This window comes from Alligator mississippiensis, chromosome 16, assembly GCF_030867095.1.
Source record: "Alligator mississippiensis isolate rAllMis1 chromosome 16, rAllMis1, whole genome shotgun sequence".
In the NCBI taxonomy this organism is placed as follows: Eukaryota; Metazoa; Chordata; order Crocodylia; family Alligatoridae; genus Alligator; species Alligator mississippiensis.
This window is the reverse complement of record NC_081839.1, coordinates 10,191,094-10,207,880: the sequence shown is the minus strand read 5'-3', so window position 1 is coordinate 10,207,880 and position 16,787 is coordinate 10,191,094. Positions and strand designations below refer to the sequence as shown.

At 45.2% G+C, this 16,787-nt stretch overlaps 1 protein-coding gene across 3 annotated transcripts in view; it reads right to left on the bottom strand.

Annotated features, from left to right (window-relative positions):
- MARCHF2 (membrane associated ring-CH-type finger 2) overlaps positions 1 to 16,787 on the bottom strand; it is a 102,988-nt gene that overhangs the window by 32,997 nt on the left and 53,204 nt on the right. For all 3 annotated transcript variants that reach the window (XM_059719562.1, XM_019491228.2, XM_006275425.4), the window contains one exon: positions 16,227 to 16,422. In XM_059719562.1, coding sequence (XP_059575545.1) covers positions 16,227 to 16,422 — 196 coding nt within the window. The remainder of the gene's footprint in view (positions 1 to 16,226; positions 16,423 to 16,787) is intronic.

Here is a 16,787-nt window from a genome sequence, read left to right as displayed (position 1 = left end):
GCTGAGCGGTAAGCAGTGACAATCCATTATAATATTTTGAGGAATGCCCCGAGACAGAGGATGCCCAAGAGCCAGTAGTGAAGAAATCTACCCACACAGTTCTACGTGTTAGGTGACAGTTTCTGCATCCTGTGAGAGCAAACAGCAAGTGGGGTACCACAGCATTCCTATTTGAAATCTCTGGGTTTATCTTGTGACTCATCTCTGCATACCTAACAGTGGTGCCCTGCAGAATCCTTGAAAGTATTTCTAGGCAACCCAGAGTGCCGTGTCACCCTGGTTGAGAATCCTTGGACTAGAGCAAGATTCTGTGCTGCTATGAAGTCAGAAAAGTGAAGACCTGACCAGTATAAAATGTCTCCATTCTAGACATCCTAAGGATAGTGAAAAAGAGTGGTACTGCAATCTATGTGCAGGAGGGGCACGGGTCTTGCTGCGGGTCTGACTCTGGCCTTGACCCAGACCCAGACCAGCTGCTTGAGCCTTGCCCCCCACCCTCTTCCACTTTGTACAGGAAAACCTTGTTAATTCGAAACACCACTGACTTTGAAATAAACATGCCCATAGTGATGTGCAGATATGCTGTTACTACAGGCTGAGTTCCTACAGACTTAGTCCAGCCAGAATTGATGATACATTGTAACCTCTTGCATATTTCTACAAGTTTCAGCACAGGTACTCTATAAACATGCTTTTGAGCAGCACTTTTATACTTCTTATACATTATTATTTTTATTTTTTTTGCAAAAATATATTTCTAGACAGACAGATAGATGTATATATATCTATGTACACTACATATTTCCAGTCTTCAAGCACGTACACCATTACAGTATCACAAACCCATTAGAGTTTGTGCTCCCGCACACCTGACAGAATTAGAGTTCTTGCTCCCATGAATCCATCCGCATCCCTTCACTGTTAGTTATGCTGGCCTGCCTCCACCCTGTTCCTTTCTTTAGTCTTCAGTCCATGTCACTGTCTCCGTTGTCACTGCCACTGTCCTCATTGATGTCATCTCCTTCTCCTTTACTGTCCGCATTGCTCAATCCATTTTCTTCTTGGCTGCCCCCAACTTCTTTCACGTCATCACTGCTCTCTTCCTGAGGGGCTGAGGGGCTTTGAGCAGTCTGTGCCAGTGGTTCCTCTGCCAGATGATCTTTGCCACCTCTTCACCAACCTCTCCTACCATCTTCTGGTAGTACATCTGCTTAGTCCATTTTAACACAGTCCTCAACAAACCTTTTTGTGTGTTAGTACATCAGTAGGTTCCTGCTTTTCCACCCCTGACACAGGAGACAAACTGATCAAAGCAGGTTGATGGGGACTCCAGGTGTTTGGTCACGTGCTCACGCAGCATCACCTCTGGTCATGGTCCAGACCCCTGTCACCACCCCTGTCACCACCAAAGCTAGTTTACTTCTACACCTCCTTGCCGTAGGGGCAGAACCACAGGAGGTGGTCGACTGTCTCCACTTTTCCTTGGCAGATTTCTCTGGGGCAGTTGGGTTGGTTTCTCTGCCCTTCTCTACATCTCACTGCCTGCAAGGGGAGTGCCCAGTGAGCTGCTCTCCAGTTCAAATGTCTGTGGTCTTTCTGTAGGCCCCTGTGGAAGAGTCACTCCCACACAGCATGGCATCTGTCACTGGGGAGCAGATCCATAATTGACAGTCTATCTTTGGCTCTGGCCACCTCCTGCATCTTCTAATGGTTTGTCATGGTTGCGGGGTCTTCTTTGAGCAGGTTGTACTTGCTCCAAAAAATGTCTAAGACCTTGTAGTACCCCAGCTGCTGCATGGCCCATGGTCCAGCATGGCAATGTTCTGCCCTCTCTCCTGTTGATTCTGGAGTGTGTCTTTCAGCTGCAGCAGGGTTTCATGGATCTGGTACCCAAGCACTATGCACGACTGGTCCTAGTGGATGATGGACCCTAGGATGGATTTGAATCACTTGGCTACGACTTTGGACAGCAGCTTGTAATCAAAGTTTAGGAGGGTGATGGGCCTCCAGTTCTTCAGGTCCTCCCTCAGACACTTCTTGTAAAGAGGGGTCATTAGGCCCTGGTCCATCTCAGTCCCCAGGTGGCCCTTCTGTAGTCACTCCCAAAAGACCTCCAGCAGGTCAGGGCCCATCTGGTCCCAGAAGGCCACGTATAACTCCTTGGGCAGGCTGTCCACCCCAGGAGTCTTACTGTTGTTGAAGCTGTGGAGGGTCATTTTGGTCTTCTCCAGCGTCCACTCCTCCTCCAGCCTCTGCTGCTTATCTTCCCTGAGGGCCCAGCTGAGCTCCTGCAGGCACTGCCTTAGGGCCCCGGGTCCTCCAGGCACATGGTGCAGAGCTACCCGTAGAAGGTGGCTGCCATTTTCAGCATCTCCTGCTTTGACCAGCGCTTCACCTCTGCTCCACGTCTCAAGCTAGTCATGGCCTCCCTCTTGGTCTTTAACTTGCTGAAGTAAGCAGATCATTCCTCCCTTTCCTCCACACGGGGGGCCTGGGCCTGGAAGACCTTTTCCATGGCCTGTTCCCTGTATTAGGCTCCAATCTGGGTCTTCACCTCTCGGATGCTCTCCCTTACATCCCAGACTGCTGCCACCTGCTTGTGCAGGTCCTGTAGCTTACAGTTCAAGCATTCATGCCACCTCTTCTGGAATGGGGCTCACCACCCATTAGCCTCAACCTTGATCCTCTCCCTGATGCTGGCCCACCACTCTGTGTAGTTCAGCTACAGGGCTCTGGGAGTCATCCACTCTGCGTAGTGCTCCGTGTAGCTGTGCTGGGTCTTCTCATCCTCCAGGAGGTTCACATTCAGCTTTCACACTTCTCTGGCCCTCTCAGGCTGCCCCCCTTTCTCTGCCTGTACTGTTAGGAGGCAGTGGTCCGAGAAGCAGATGAGCATGGAATGGACTCTCCCTGCTTCCCACCCCTCAGGGAATAAGACAAAGTCTATCTGAGACTCGATGTTCCCCGCAGGGTCCACGTGGGTAAAGTTTCTTCTGGGGTCTTGAACTCTGTTGCTGAATCCACCAGGCTGTGGTCACTGACAAGCAGTTTCAGTAGCCTGGAGGATCTGTCCAGGCCCATCTTTCGGGCACTGCTCACTCTGTCTTCCCTCCTTGATGATGCAGTTGAAGTCCCCTGAGATCACCACTGGCCAGGTACCTGGCATTATCACAGCCATGTTTTCCAAAAAGATGGACTGTGCTTCCTTGTTTGCTGGTGTGTAGACATTTAGCAGGCCGACAGACCCACCCCCCACGAAGGTGACTTTCAGTAGCCTGCCTGCAACTATTCCTCTGTGCTGCAGGAGGCACACTTTGTTTCCTTTCAGGAGGATTGCAACACCAGCATCCCTGTTATCATCTGACCCACTCCACATGGCCTGGCCATGCGGCCAGCATTTGGCAAGCAAAGGAAAGTTCATTTGGCTGGGCAAGCCACATTCCTGGAGGCAGATAATTTCTGCTTCCAGCTGTTCCAAGGTTTGCTGGATTGAGTCCACTTTTTTTTACATTTACAGAGGCAATTTGTAGTTTCATTTTGCAGACCGGGGGGGGGGGGGGGGGGGGGGGGGGGGAGCAGGGGAGAGAAAAGGACTGCCGTCTTCCCTTCCTTTTTATCCTTTTTAGATTTTTGCTCAGGCTCAGGAATTTCCCTTGCCTGCTGGGTTCTCTCTGGGTTCATTGGGCCAGGCCCCAGCAGATTCAACAGTGTTTCAAGTCACAGTGACCCCCACAAACCAGTATCACTTGATATGTGTGTGCAATCCAGATACCACCACCCACTAATGATCCACCTGTGAATTAGCCCCCACACTCATGACTGAAACCACGTGTTCTTGTCACTAGTCCTGGGATCCTTCAAAAATGCTTATGCAGTTAAGGCATGGGGCTGCCTGGTTTGGCTCCACCCCATGGAGGGTGGGGCTATATTAATCAGATGTGATAGGCTGAGGAGGCAAGGAAGTCCCTCATCTATATAGAAGTTTGGTGGTTCCATCTGCACTAAAAGCCTGATCAATGCCTTAAAAGCACAGAAAGGGATCAACAGAGCATTGAGGTGTAAGGAGTGGAGAAGGGAGACCCGAAGCTCAACACTATGGTAGTGGTGGCAAGTAACTATGAGGCAGAAAGAGAAATAAAGAGCGGGAAAGGACCAGAGACAGATGGAGAGTAAACAAAGATGGAGAAGTAGGGATGAAAGTTGGTGAAAGGGAAGGCAGGAGCAACAGCAGAAGCAGTGATAACCAGAGCAGCAACAGGAGTGACAAAGGCAGAGGGAAGGCAGGAGCAGAGGACGGCAGGAGACAGAGAGGAGGTAGCAGGAGAAGGGACAATGGGCGAGAAGCAGAGAATGACAGAGGCATGATGACATGCTGGCCCACTGGGTATGGCATGGTGGTAAGACATAGAAAATGAAATGAGAGATGGTAGAGAAGATCAGAGACCACAGATAAAGGCAATATTAGTTGGTGACGGAACGGAGACAGGAACAACGATCAACAGATACGACTTTTTGGAAAAAATACTGTTTGAGATATTGGAGGTGCAGGCAGAGCACCTAAGCAACTTGATCATGTGCCAAAACTGAAAGACCTGGGAATTCACCTACTGGAATGAAGAAGAGTATTAAAATCTTCTGGAAAAGATATGCAAAGGAAAGAGGGAGGGAGGAATTAAAAAAGTTAAAATTCACAGTAGGAGAAAAGTCAAGGGAGAGAATGGTTGTAGTATAAATGTATGCAGATTTATTAGAGGCAGAAAACATAGAAAGGTGGATGGAATGGTACAGACAAAGAGGTAGTGTGGGTAGAGAAAGGGCCTGAAAATCAGGAAAAAGAAACCTGATAAAAAGGAAGGGGAGTCGGAGTCAGGGCTGGAGAGCAGCTTCCTTCTATGAATGCCCCATGGCCCCAGCCCAGAGTCAAGAGCAGGAGGTGGAAAGAGGTGGGGAGATGGGAAAGCGGAAGGAAGGCTTCCTGAGCGCAAAAGCAATCAAGTAGTTTGCAAAAGCAAATGGCATGCGAATGGAGGAGGGGGCAAAGTCAACTACATCGGGCAGCAGCACCGACAGACCTAAAAGGGACAGGAGCATTCAGTTAAAGCAAACACAACAACACTTACAAGAGTATCGAATAATGCCAGGAATGCCTTAACAAGCAAAAGATGGGAAAAGATTGAATCAGTGTTAAAACAAGTAAGGGCAGACATAACCTGCCTACAAGAATGCAATACAGCGGGGGGAGGGAATATAAATGCTTTGAGAAAAGGTGGAGGGGGGACCATCTTGGTGGTCATGGACAAAAAATAACAAAGCAGCAGGTATAGCAATACTTTTAAAAAATCCAGAGTTGAGAGTGAAGCAGGTGGAAAACTGCCATTGGCAAACTACAACGAATGATACTGTCATTCAGGGGAACAGAATTAGAAATGTTAAATGTATATGCACCACCAGAGTGGGAGGGGAGGAAAGCTCTGCTCAGAAAACTAGTGATAAACGTGGCCAGAGGGAGACTGTGGATAATAGCAGGGGAGTCAATTGTATAGTAGAAGCGGGTGACAGAATAGGGGAAGGAGGAGATGGAAGATTACACAATTCATCCAGATTGTTAACAGACATAATAAAAGAAGAGTCACTAATAGATGTGTGGGCAGGGGAGAAAGCCTTCACTAGAGCAGACCCCAGTGGAAAGAAGCAATCAAGAATTGACTTTGTGTTTGTATCCAAAGAAACAGAGAGAAAAAAAAAACCTTAAAGTGTGGCATTTAGTGATCACCAGATGCTGAAGATGGAAATGAGTCTTGTTCAGAGCCCTACAAGAGTAACGGGAGCGTGGAACTTAAATGTACAACTGTTACAAGATGCCTAAGTGTGTCAAGTGTACATGAAACAGTAGGAGGGGTGGAAAACACTGAAGAAATATTTTAACACTACCAAAGAATAGTGGATGATGGTGAAGAAGACAAGAGCATTTTTAAGAAAGCAGGTCACAGAAATGAGGGAAGGACTAAAGAACTGAGAGAGCTGCAAAGAAAGATGCAGGAGCTGCTAAAGGAAGCCGCAGAAGGAAGACAGGTATGAGAGGAACTGGAAGAGACAAAGCAGGAGCTAGAAAGACGGAGCTAAAAGCAGTACAGATAGAAACAGGGTCCCAATGGAAAAGCAGGAGGAGGAGCTGGAAGCAACAATGAGATTCTGTGAAGGACTATACCAGAAGAAGGAAATAGAAATAAAATGGAGAATCTTCTGGAAGAGATTGAAGATAAAGTAGAGGAAGAGGAGATATAGGAGAGAGAAGAAAACATAAGTTTAAAGGAAGTGGAGGAGTGCTTAAAAAGTTGTAAAGAGGAAAATCTCCAGGTGCAGATGGACTACCCATGGAATTTTACAAGAAATTCTGACCACGGGTGGGGATGGATATAGGTAAGTTTTTTATAGAAACAGCGAAAAAGGAGAAGCAGGGAAGGACTTCATAAGTGGAATAGCAATTTTATTATTCAAGAGAGGGGGGAAAAAGCTTCTGAAGAACTGGACACCATTTCTGCAGACTACAAGTTTTTAAGAAAGATGGGAGCTTTGAGAATATGGAAGAATGTGCCACCCCCTCAAAGATCAAACCTGCACAGTCCTAGGCAGGAGGATTTCTGACTCAAGTAGGCTGTTCAGTAGAGATTTGGGTTTTCCATTCACCATGGACAAACATGAGAAAATGGGGGAAAATGCACATTTTTTCTCTTTTAAAGGGGAATAACACAGGAAACCACAGGTTTCCCTTTGCAGGCTGGCAGAGTTCCAGCCTGCAAGGGGCTGCTTGGGGCTGGGGAGAGCAGGACGCAGGGCAAGCCACGTGCATGTGGCCAGCAATAGAGGCAGGCAGCGCTGGAGAACAACTTCCGCAGTTCATTCGACCTCCTGATAACAAGGGTTTAAGTACTGTGCTCCTACCTCCCCTTACACGTGTCCCATGCCTCGCAGCTGTTTCTATGTCACAACCAGTATTTCCATATGGTCAATTCCAGTATTTCTGTCACTTCTGGTATTTCCATATTATCCCATCTGACATATCTATTTCCCCAAGTCAGTGGTTCTGCCCCTCACTAGGGCCACTCATCTTTACCACTCTCAACAGGGCCACTCTACATACTCGGTCCCTTGCTGGGGCCACACTCGGCCCTTCACTAGGCCACTTCACACTCCCGACCCCTCACTCAGCCGCTGGGGTCTTTCACTCGGTGGGGCTCAGGTGGCTGCCGCCATGCCTGGCCCCTACGCTGGGCTCAGGCAACCCCAACAGTGGGTCTGGCTGGCCTCACTCCCTCCCAGTGTTGGTAACCCACCCGTAGGTGGGGGCTGGGGTTATAAGACTGAGGACTGAGACTGCTGCTTCTCTCCCAGAGGGTTTGGGTTAAAATGGAGGCTGCTCTGCCCCCTCAGCCAATCCCAGGGTCCTCCTAGGGTCATGTGCTAGCCTTGATGAGGCTAGCACCCACCTGCTGGCTGCTCCACTGCCAACTAAAAACCTTAAAGTGGCAGACACTGCCACAGAGAGGTATGAGGATAAAGAAAGGATGGGACATGTTTTTGGAGTGTATATAGGCAAAGGTTGTGTGGGAAAGGGTACGGCGTTTTTCGAGTGTCACAAAAATAAGCCAGTCCTTAACATAAGGGATGGTATTGTACAGGCTTATACCAAAGGGACCTGAGGAAACGAGGGCACTGTTAGCAAGTGTTTAAAACCAGTATATGGAAAGTAAAAAACCCTGGGTTTTTAAGCGCGCTAAAAGAGCGCCTGAAATTGGGGCTGTGTGAACTGAAATAAGACATCGATCAGGACAAGGAAGAGATCAGAGGCAGAGAAGTGGAGGAAAAAGGACTAGGGCACACTTGTTCCTCTAAACCAACAGAGAGGACTGATGCGGGTGCAGAGAGTTTCAGCTGGTTGCGGAGGTGATAGGTTTTTTTTTAGATGGGGGTGAATTGATATTCGTGGGGTTCTGTATGAAGAAATCGAGTTCTATAAGGGTTATTTTGTGGAAAACTGATGTGTGCGGTTTAAAGATTTAATATGTCTAGTTGCATGATTTTATATGCAGGTTTTTGCAATAAGAAATCTTGGTAAAAGAATATGCTCAATATGTGAAGCTTTGTAAGTGTAAAGTGATAAATGTGTTTTTAACAATTTGTAAAAAAAAAAAAAAAAAAAGGTTCCCATCAGTGTATTTGCCCAATATGGCCATGTGTTTTATGGGCATGTTCATTTAGCATGGGCTTCAATCAAGTTCACAGCTGGTCTGCGTGACTGTGCACATGCTGCTTCTAGCAGTGATTTCATGTTAGACAATATATTTAATGGGGGGAGGGGGAGGCAGTTCCTGGTTTATGACCGAAAGATGAGGGGCTTTTTTCCCATGCTGGTTGGGGAAAAACCTCATCTTGTATTTGAATAAATATGGTAGGTCTGAGGACCCGAGATCTGCTCATTCTAAAATTTTGACGGACAAAGTGACCAGAAACAAACCTTTCCTGCTTTTTTGCACTGTCAGTTGATAACTCAGCTATTTATTGATTGACATAAATTAAATGAAAATATTCTCTCTGCACCTGCACCCAGTGAAAACCTTACTGCTGTCAAAAACTGGTTTAATACTTCAACAAACTGGTTCCAGATACTTAGCTAGTGACTTCCCCTCAATTCAGTGACTGACTCTCTCTATAAGTTTGGCAGTGAACATTTACTGCCTGTATATAATTTTAAGTAATTTAAAATAAATTAGTACATTTAGTAATTTTAGTAAACTTTGTAAATGTAAGTCTTAATATAGCCTGTCATAATTTAATTAAAAATGATCTTGATTCTTTAGCTGCATATAGTCCCCTAGGTGTTTCCTAGTCTTTTTATGCAGACAAACTGAGGCCAGGCTCAAATTCCATCCTGTGGCATCTTACTGACACCCAGACAGATCATTACCAGGGTCAGAATCTTGCCACTTGGTTTAATTGAATTATTTATGGGTGTCAAACATGGGTCCTCAGCATGAATCTGGCCCACAGAGCTGTTTCCTCCTAGGCCCAGTAATCTGGGGGTGGGGAAAGCAGAGGGCACAGCTTGTCACTGAATTCAGGGCGCAGGGGACAGACATCAGCAGCTGGGGACAAGCACCGGTTGTGACGACATGGCACCACTTGCCCTGCCACAGCTTGCCCAACCTTTATTCTACCCATCACGGCCAGGTCTAAATCTGCTTATGAGGCAGATTATGTTCGACAGCCCCAGAACAACTGATGCAGTAGTGGGTCATTATCCTCTATGTGGACTCTCACTAAAGAGGAACCAGACATGCTTTACTAGGGAATTTCACAAGTATTTGTTAACAACAAAGAAATGGCAAGACCCAGGATTCTTGGGTTCTGTTTCATGCTCTGGAGAGGACTGTTCTTCAGTGGTTAAAGTCTGCTGCCCATCCCATCTCCTCAATTTTTTCCCCTTTAGCACCAATGTCTTGAAACTTTACTTGTCATCCCAGTCCCATTGGGCATTTTTACACGTGCTCCAGGGGCAGCATGGTGGGGTGGGGAATGTTTTATTTAAGAGTGCCCGCAGCGTCTTGCATATCAGCATCCCTGCGCTTCAGAATGGCGGCAGGGGCACTTTAACTACAGCTTGTTCAATGAGCTTTAGTTAAAACGCCCCGGCTACTATTTTGAAGTGCGAGGATGCTGATACTGGAGGCATGGAGGCTGGCTACAGCATGCTAGTTAGCACACTCCAGCACACTCAGTTAATCAAGTCTCCTCTGATGCACTGTAATTACAGCACATCAGAGCAGCCTCCCAACACATCTGTAGGAACCACTGTCTTTAACAGGGAATATCAGTTCCCAGCTGGTGGGCTAGATCTGGCCCCTGGTGCCATGTCATCGAGCCCATGGAGCTCAGCATGACTCCGTGGGGAGTCCCAGGGGCTGTGGCCCTGCAACCTATATTGGATGTGTGGAACAGCATGGGACCCAATCCCAGCACACACGGGCAGGACAGGGGCAGCACGGGGCCCCTAGACGGGTGTGGTGTGGGACCCCTGAGTACAAACCTAGGTTGGGCAGGGGCAGTGAATAACCTCAGAGCTCAATCTTGGCCAGTCATGGATCTAGGATTTGGAAAACAGGGGTGCAGATGGTGTGTTGCATCATCACATATTTTTCTCTGAGTAAAAAAGAAACTAGAAGCGTTAGTAGTATGCTAAGGGACTAAGGCTATATTATCTAGTTTAAGATCAAAGCAAAAACAAATATACATTTTATGGGAATAAGCATTAATTTGCTATGTCATCTATTACGTATAAAAATTCTTGGCAAAGTATAATCGAAAGATACTGTTTCATTAGTCCTGTAGACATTAGTATTAAACGTACAATTCTTTCAGAAGCAGAAAACAAAATACGGCTTCCTCGAGCATCTTGACAGTGTATCCAACAAGTCGCTGAAAGTTATTTCCACAACTAAGTTAATGTTCACCTGAGTTAACATTTCCATACCCGAGTTAATGTTTTTAGCTAGAGTCAAACAATCTGCAGGTCTGTGAAACAGGAGCTACATTGCCAGGAGCAGCTAACAGACAGCAGAATGTCAGAAGAAAGGCTAGCTTGATTAACGAAACATCAACATCATTAAAAAGGAGAGAGGGATATTAATCCCTGTGGAATGAAGGAATCGGGTAAATTACAATGATCCATGAATTCAACCGATACTCTTACTGCTATCTGAATAGAAATGCTGTGGCCACTGCCAGGCAGTTGGTTTTGAACTTTGGGTAGACGAGGAGTCCCAGAGGGTGCAACTGCACCCCCTCTGTATCTCCCCTGCCTGGCAGAGACCCGACTTGGCCCACAGACTGGCCCCATGCCATTCATCTGGCCCACAGTGCTAACAGTGGGAGCACCACTGCTCTTTACTATCCCGGTTTCATTCCTCTTACCAACCCTGTCCCATTTTCTACTCTTCAGGCTTCTCATTCTTAGTTCTCCCTGATATCTCTCCCAACCACGAAGTTAGTCCAATAAGATACTGACCCCCGTAACAGGCCACAGCCCTAAAGGTGGCTTTGGCACTCCCTAGTGGTACTTTTAAACCTGTTTTTAACTCTGGTTAACCAGGTACTGTCCTTTCCTTGTCTGCCACATTTCAACAGTAACTTAATGTAAATTTGGGAGGCTGCCCTGAGACTATCAGAATGAGACCTTTGGTTCCTGGCTCTGTCCTACTCATCATTGGGAGAATCCAGCCATGGAATTAAGCTTATATATCCCTAGGCTCTGCCCCTTTCTAGTCACCTAGCCTCTCCCTCTCCTGACAGGGTCTCTAGCAGGCTTATTGCTCTGCAGTCCACAGCCTGCAGAGTGAAGTCCTCTAGCATCGGCCTGCGGCACTGCACCCTTATAGCACTGAGCAACAGGGGTAAGGGGGTCCCTGTTACCTCCCCCCCCCATATCCCTGACTCCCCTTGTGACAGATGCACCACTGCAAATTAATGCAGTCTATGAGTTGGCTAGCAAGCGAGTGGAAGAAACCCAAGCCTTCTGCATGACACAATATATTGAGTTTAGCAGTTGACAACTGCATACTTTGTAATCCATAAACTAAAAGGTAGTGTAAAATTATCTTCAAATGACTGTGCTAGTAACGAGAAACTTAATTCAGTTTAATTTTGTTAACGCTTTGGTGAGAACTGAGTGAAGCCAAAATGTGTATGTATAACTTATAGTGTGTGGCTTGATGAAGAGCTGACAGCAACGCAGAGGGCTGGCTGCTAAGCAGGGCGCCCCAAACTGAGAACGCCTCAACCCTCTGCCCTGTACTTTATGTTAGGGTCTGGTTACCAAATGGCTGTCTCTGATGGCTACAACAGGTGACGTACTTTTATTCAAAGAGCCTAGAGTGTACAAATGCTTACAAACAGAGCATCATCACTGGCCAGCCACAGACTGTGACATTGGTTTTATGGAAGGTCAGGTTGGGCCTGAGCATTTCCACTCTCGCAGCACAATGCACGACTTGTGAATTTATGCAGGTCTTTTCCCAAGAAACACAGGGGCCATTGGACTCCACCTGGAACAGAATAAATGGCTCTGCGCAGTTCCATTTGAACAAGGGCTTATTACTAGGGACCCACTCAAATTGCAGTTTTGCGATTTTTGTGAAAACTGTGAAAAACAGTGGTTTCCATGAACACTGTGAAAAACAGCAGTTTCTGTGATTTCGCACGGAATTGCTGGGGAAAAAAAAAAACTTACTAAAAATAAAATATTAGCTCCTTATGGGAGCCAGCAGCCGCTGCAGCCTGGCCTCGCAGCACACCAGGGTTGGGGGCGAAGCCGCCGGCACCAAGGGGAGTAGCAAAGATGGCAGCCACTCCCTCTGCTGCTGATTGGCCGAGAATGCTGCCTTCTGTGCAGCCATGCTCCACTCCAACAAATTTAATATTTAAAGATACATCCAACCCACTAAGGCAGCGGTGGCCAACCGTTTCAGAAGGCACACGACTAGTTAAGCCATGTCCCCTTCTTGAGTGCCACTCCAATCTCCTTCTCCTGTTCAATCTGACACACTGCTCTCTATTCCCTGCCCTACCTGCTGTTGGACTCTGTCAGATGCAGTCAAGAGTGAAGCAGTATTGGTCATTTATAGTTATTCACCTATTCATGCATGGTACTAGCCAGGTTCTTTGCAAACATGGCACCAGCGCCCTGTGCAAAATATTCAGGGTTTCCAAAGCCTTTTTATACACCAATCAAAACAACTTTATATTCACGGCATACACATCCTAGTTCTCACCAAATACTGAAACATCTTTAGGTGACATCATTCTCATCCATTTCTCACCAGACAATGCGAGCTTCCTATCAGATAGGGGGATTTGTTTACCAGGCCGCTCTGATCTTTGTTCTGGTGTCTTGTACCCATCTTATCCATTGTTTTCCATCTCTTGGCCTTCTGACATGCCTAAAAAAAAATACTTCTAACTTTCTCAGCATTTCCTCTTCAGCCATGTATGCTTTCCGGTTACCAAGGTCTTTTGCTCACACTGCTACTAGGGCCCATTTAAATTTGTGTTATTAACAGCCTCTGTATGATTTCTATATGCACCGATCATTGCTTGTATCAGTTCATACTCCAGCAAGGGAAACACCCGTGACTGCTTCCTGCCCTGATGCCTTGGCAACTTGAATTCTTGTAGTCACTGGAAGATGAATGACCAATTCCTTATGACTTGTAAATGTTGAAGAGGTCTCAACAAGGTTTGATAAGAACACTAAGGGGCTATCTGATAGCTGACATCCTGAACAGCTTGACCGTACATAAGCAGATTCCTCCCAACTGACCTCACCTCCTCCAACATTTGCCTGTTCCTGTACCATAAATACATTTAATTTTAAGTGAAGCGAGATACCACTGATATAGAATTTTGAAATATGTTTCTTTTTGTTGTGTACACAGACATGTGAGGACCATTGTTCCCAGGTATTAAAGATTCCTGCTAAATTATTTAGATTAAACTAATATTAAATATTATTATACAGGGTGTTTATAAAGTCCTTGTGCAATTTTAAAATTTAATTATTTTGGATGTATGCATGATAGAAGCAAACCATAAACTGCAATTGAAAGCATAATTCAGTAAATTTTTTTCAAATTTCTAGACTTCAACATAACCACCATCTTTCATGATACATCGTTCAATCCGATTTTCCAACTCATAGAAAACATTTTCCAGTTGCTGCTGAATGATTTCATGAATTGCATTTGTGATCCTTACCCTATGCATAGCTTACACTATCCTAAACACCTTAATGAATTATGTTTTCAATCGCCATTCATAGTTTGCTTCTATCATGTGTGTATCCAAAGTTGTTAAAACTTAAAGTTGCACACAGACTTTATAAATACCCTGAATACGGATGCTAACAGTGGTGGGTAACAAGCTTAATTTGTTATAAAGGCAATCAGGACTCGTAGTAGAGATGATATCTTTTATTAGACCAACAAGAATTTTGAAAAAAAAAATCTTTAATTGCAAGTTTATTAATTTCTTATAGGCAGACAAGGTGCCTTGGGTGAATTTGATATCTTTTATTAGACCAACCCAAATGGTTGGTTAATTTCTTATATGCATTTTCCCAAGTTTTAAGTGTTGCTCTGTTAAAAAGGTAATTATATCCTAAATTTGGCCTGCAGGATTTCTTTAGCCATGGTAATAGATATAGTCTGACTACTGGACAGTGTGTTTGCTGTCTTTAACTCTTTTTGGGGGTGGAATTTAAGCATTTCTGGGACACAAACAGTGCGTGATTATCTACTAAAAATCTTAATGCTGTGCCTGATTTTCTATCCTTTGGTATGTTTCCATCAGATTTCCATCAGTGATAGTCACCTGGCTGGGGTCATCTGACCTCGGTCCTCTTTCCTGCCAGGGGCAGGGGTCGGACACGATGATCCACTGTGGTCCCTTCCGACTCTACAATCTATCAATCTATGAATCTATGATTTATCACTTTTAGGTCCATAACACAGTTATGATTTCCTCCCAAAACATCTCCCTCTAAGTTTCTCTAAAGTCTGAGGATGTTTTCTGAAGACAGACATTTTTGATTTGGTGCATAGATGCTCCTTAAAGTTAAAATCTGATTATCAGTCATTCCTTTATTCCTTTCCTTATAGGGGGTATAAAACTACCTCCCTTATACATGTATTTCTCCTTTAGCTGTAAAGGTGTACATTTTGCTACGATAATCACAACTCCTCTTTTATTCAGTTTAGTTAGAGATATAAATAGGGAGTGGAACCACTCTCCTTTTATATATTTACTATGTTACTCTTTAAGATAGCTTTCTTGAATGAAGAAAAAATCTGGTGCTTCATCTGACAGCTTGTAGCACCCTACTCCTTTTAACCTTATTGTTAAGATGTTAACATTTACTGGTATAGTGTAAAATAATTTTATTAGTCATCATCTAAATTATGTCATGGGCCAAATGACATAGCATTGAGGACTGGATCTGGCCTGTAGGCCAGGGCTTGAACACCCCTGTAGACAACCTGCCCTACAGATCAGATAGCAGTAGCAGAAGGGGTCCAATATTATCATAGCCAACTATACCAGGCCTTATCTAACTGGGGGAACAAAGGAATTCCAGATTAACATCAAGAAATGTGGCACTAAACAGCTGGAGAAGACCCATTGGAAGAACTGAGTCTTCTGATCTACAAGCCAAATGTTGCTCTCAGGTGTGTCACAGAGAACACGCCACATCAAAAGTACCCCACATTTCATGTTTCTGAGCAAAACACACCCTGAGGACATTAGGTGCAACAGAAGTATATTAATGCAATGTTAGGAGGTAATGACATCAGGGAAAGGGGAAGAATGGGGGGTGGAAATCATTGCTGCTTCTGAAACCCATATTGCACAGAAATATGAAGGTAGTAACACTGGTGTCTGATCGAGCAAGACAGAGTAATGCCATCTCTGAACAGGCAAGACAAACAGAAGCCCCCATTCTGCACTTTCACAGTATTTTACTTGCATAAAATACATTTTCAAGCAGTTATTCTAAATCAGTATAGCTCTTCTACTTTCTACTTTAGTTAATTGCATATGCTTCTAAGGAGGCTGACAAATATCCTGAGTATGCTAAAGAATGAGGAAACTATTTTAAAGGCTCACCACCATCCTCCAAACCAGCTCAAAAGGAGAGGCTGCTCTTCTCAGTCAAGTCCCAGTCAGGCAAAAGCAGAACTCTTCTGTTCCACTGGTTTCTTACATCTCAATATCCTTCATAAGGGAACTAACTGCCATATACATCCTGCACAATTAATCAGCTCTCTTAAAAATGAAAAGAACCTGGGAAAAGACTTAAATCCTAGTTTTTCCTTTTATGCTGCTTTAAATGTATCAGGATATCTATTTGTCCAAAAATCTGAGGTCCAAAACAAGTCTGAGTCAGAGAGATGGTTTCTTCTAGGCATGGGACCTACACTAAATCATGTAGGTACAAGGATCATTTTAGGAAAGCAATGAGGTAAAAGAGGTGACAGTTCATATTTTAGCTCTCAATTTTACAGAAAGACTGAACAAAAGCCGAGTCGCCCTGACGGTACCCCAGTGTACTGAATATAATTGGCCATTTTGCTTTAAAAGGTACATAAAATAAAAACAAAGCAAGGCGAAAGAGGTACCTCAGTCAAGGGCCTTGGTCTTCTCTCTACGACAAACTCTGTGTGGCAGAGCTCACAGTAACTAGTGTTGGAGGAGGACAGCCATTTTTCCAGGCAGCTCTTGTGCACGGTCCCCAGTGTTCCTGTACAGTCACATGGAGAAAGCAGTCCCTCCCCGTTTCCACCTTCATGACAGATTCGACAGATGGGTCCATCACTACAGAAAGAGGCAAACATGGAATGAAATTTCTGTCAGCATGGGTAGAACATCACAGTCACATCCCAAAAGCGCTGAGACCCAGTCCACTGAGCACTTCCAGGATACAGGAACGGCAGTCATTGTGTTGCACTGTGCAGGACCAGGAAAAAATCTTCAAAGAAACTGCTGTGACATCAACACAAACAACTCTGAAACGAGTGAGCAACTGCAAGTGTTTGGGATACTCCCCCTCTGGCTGCAGCACCTGAATTTTACATCCTAAGGTATGTCTATACGACCATAGAGCAGGGCTGGTAGCCAGCAAATAGCTCCATGCTATCACAGCTACATTGCTACCAGTACCAAGGGTAGCAAGTCAAAAC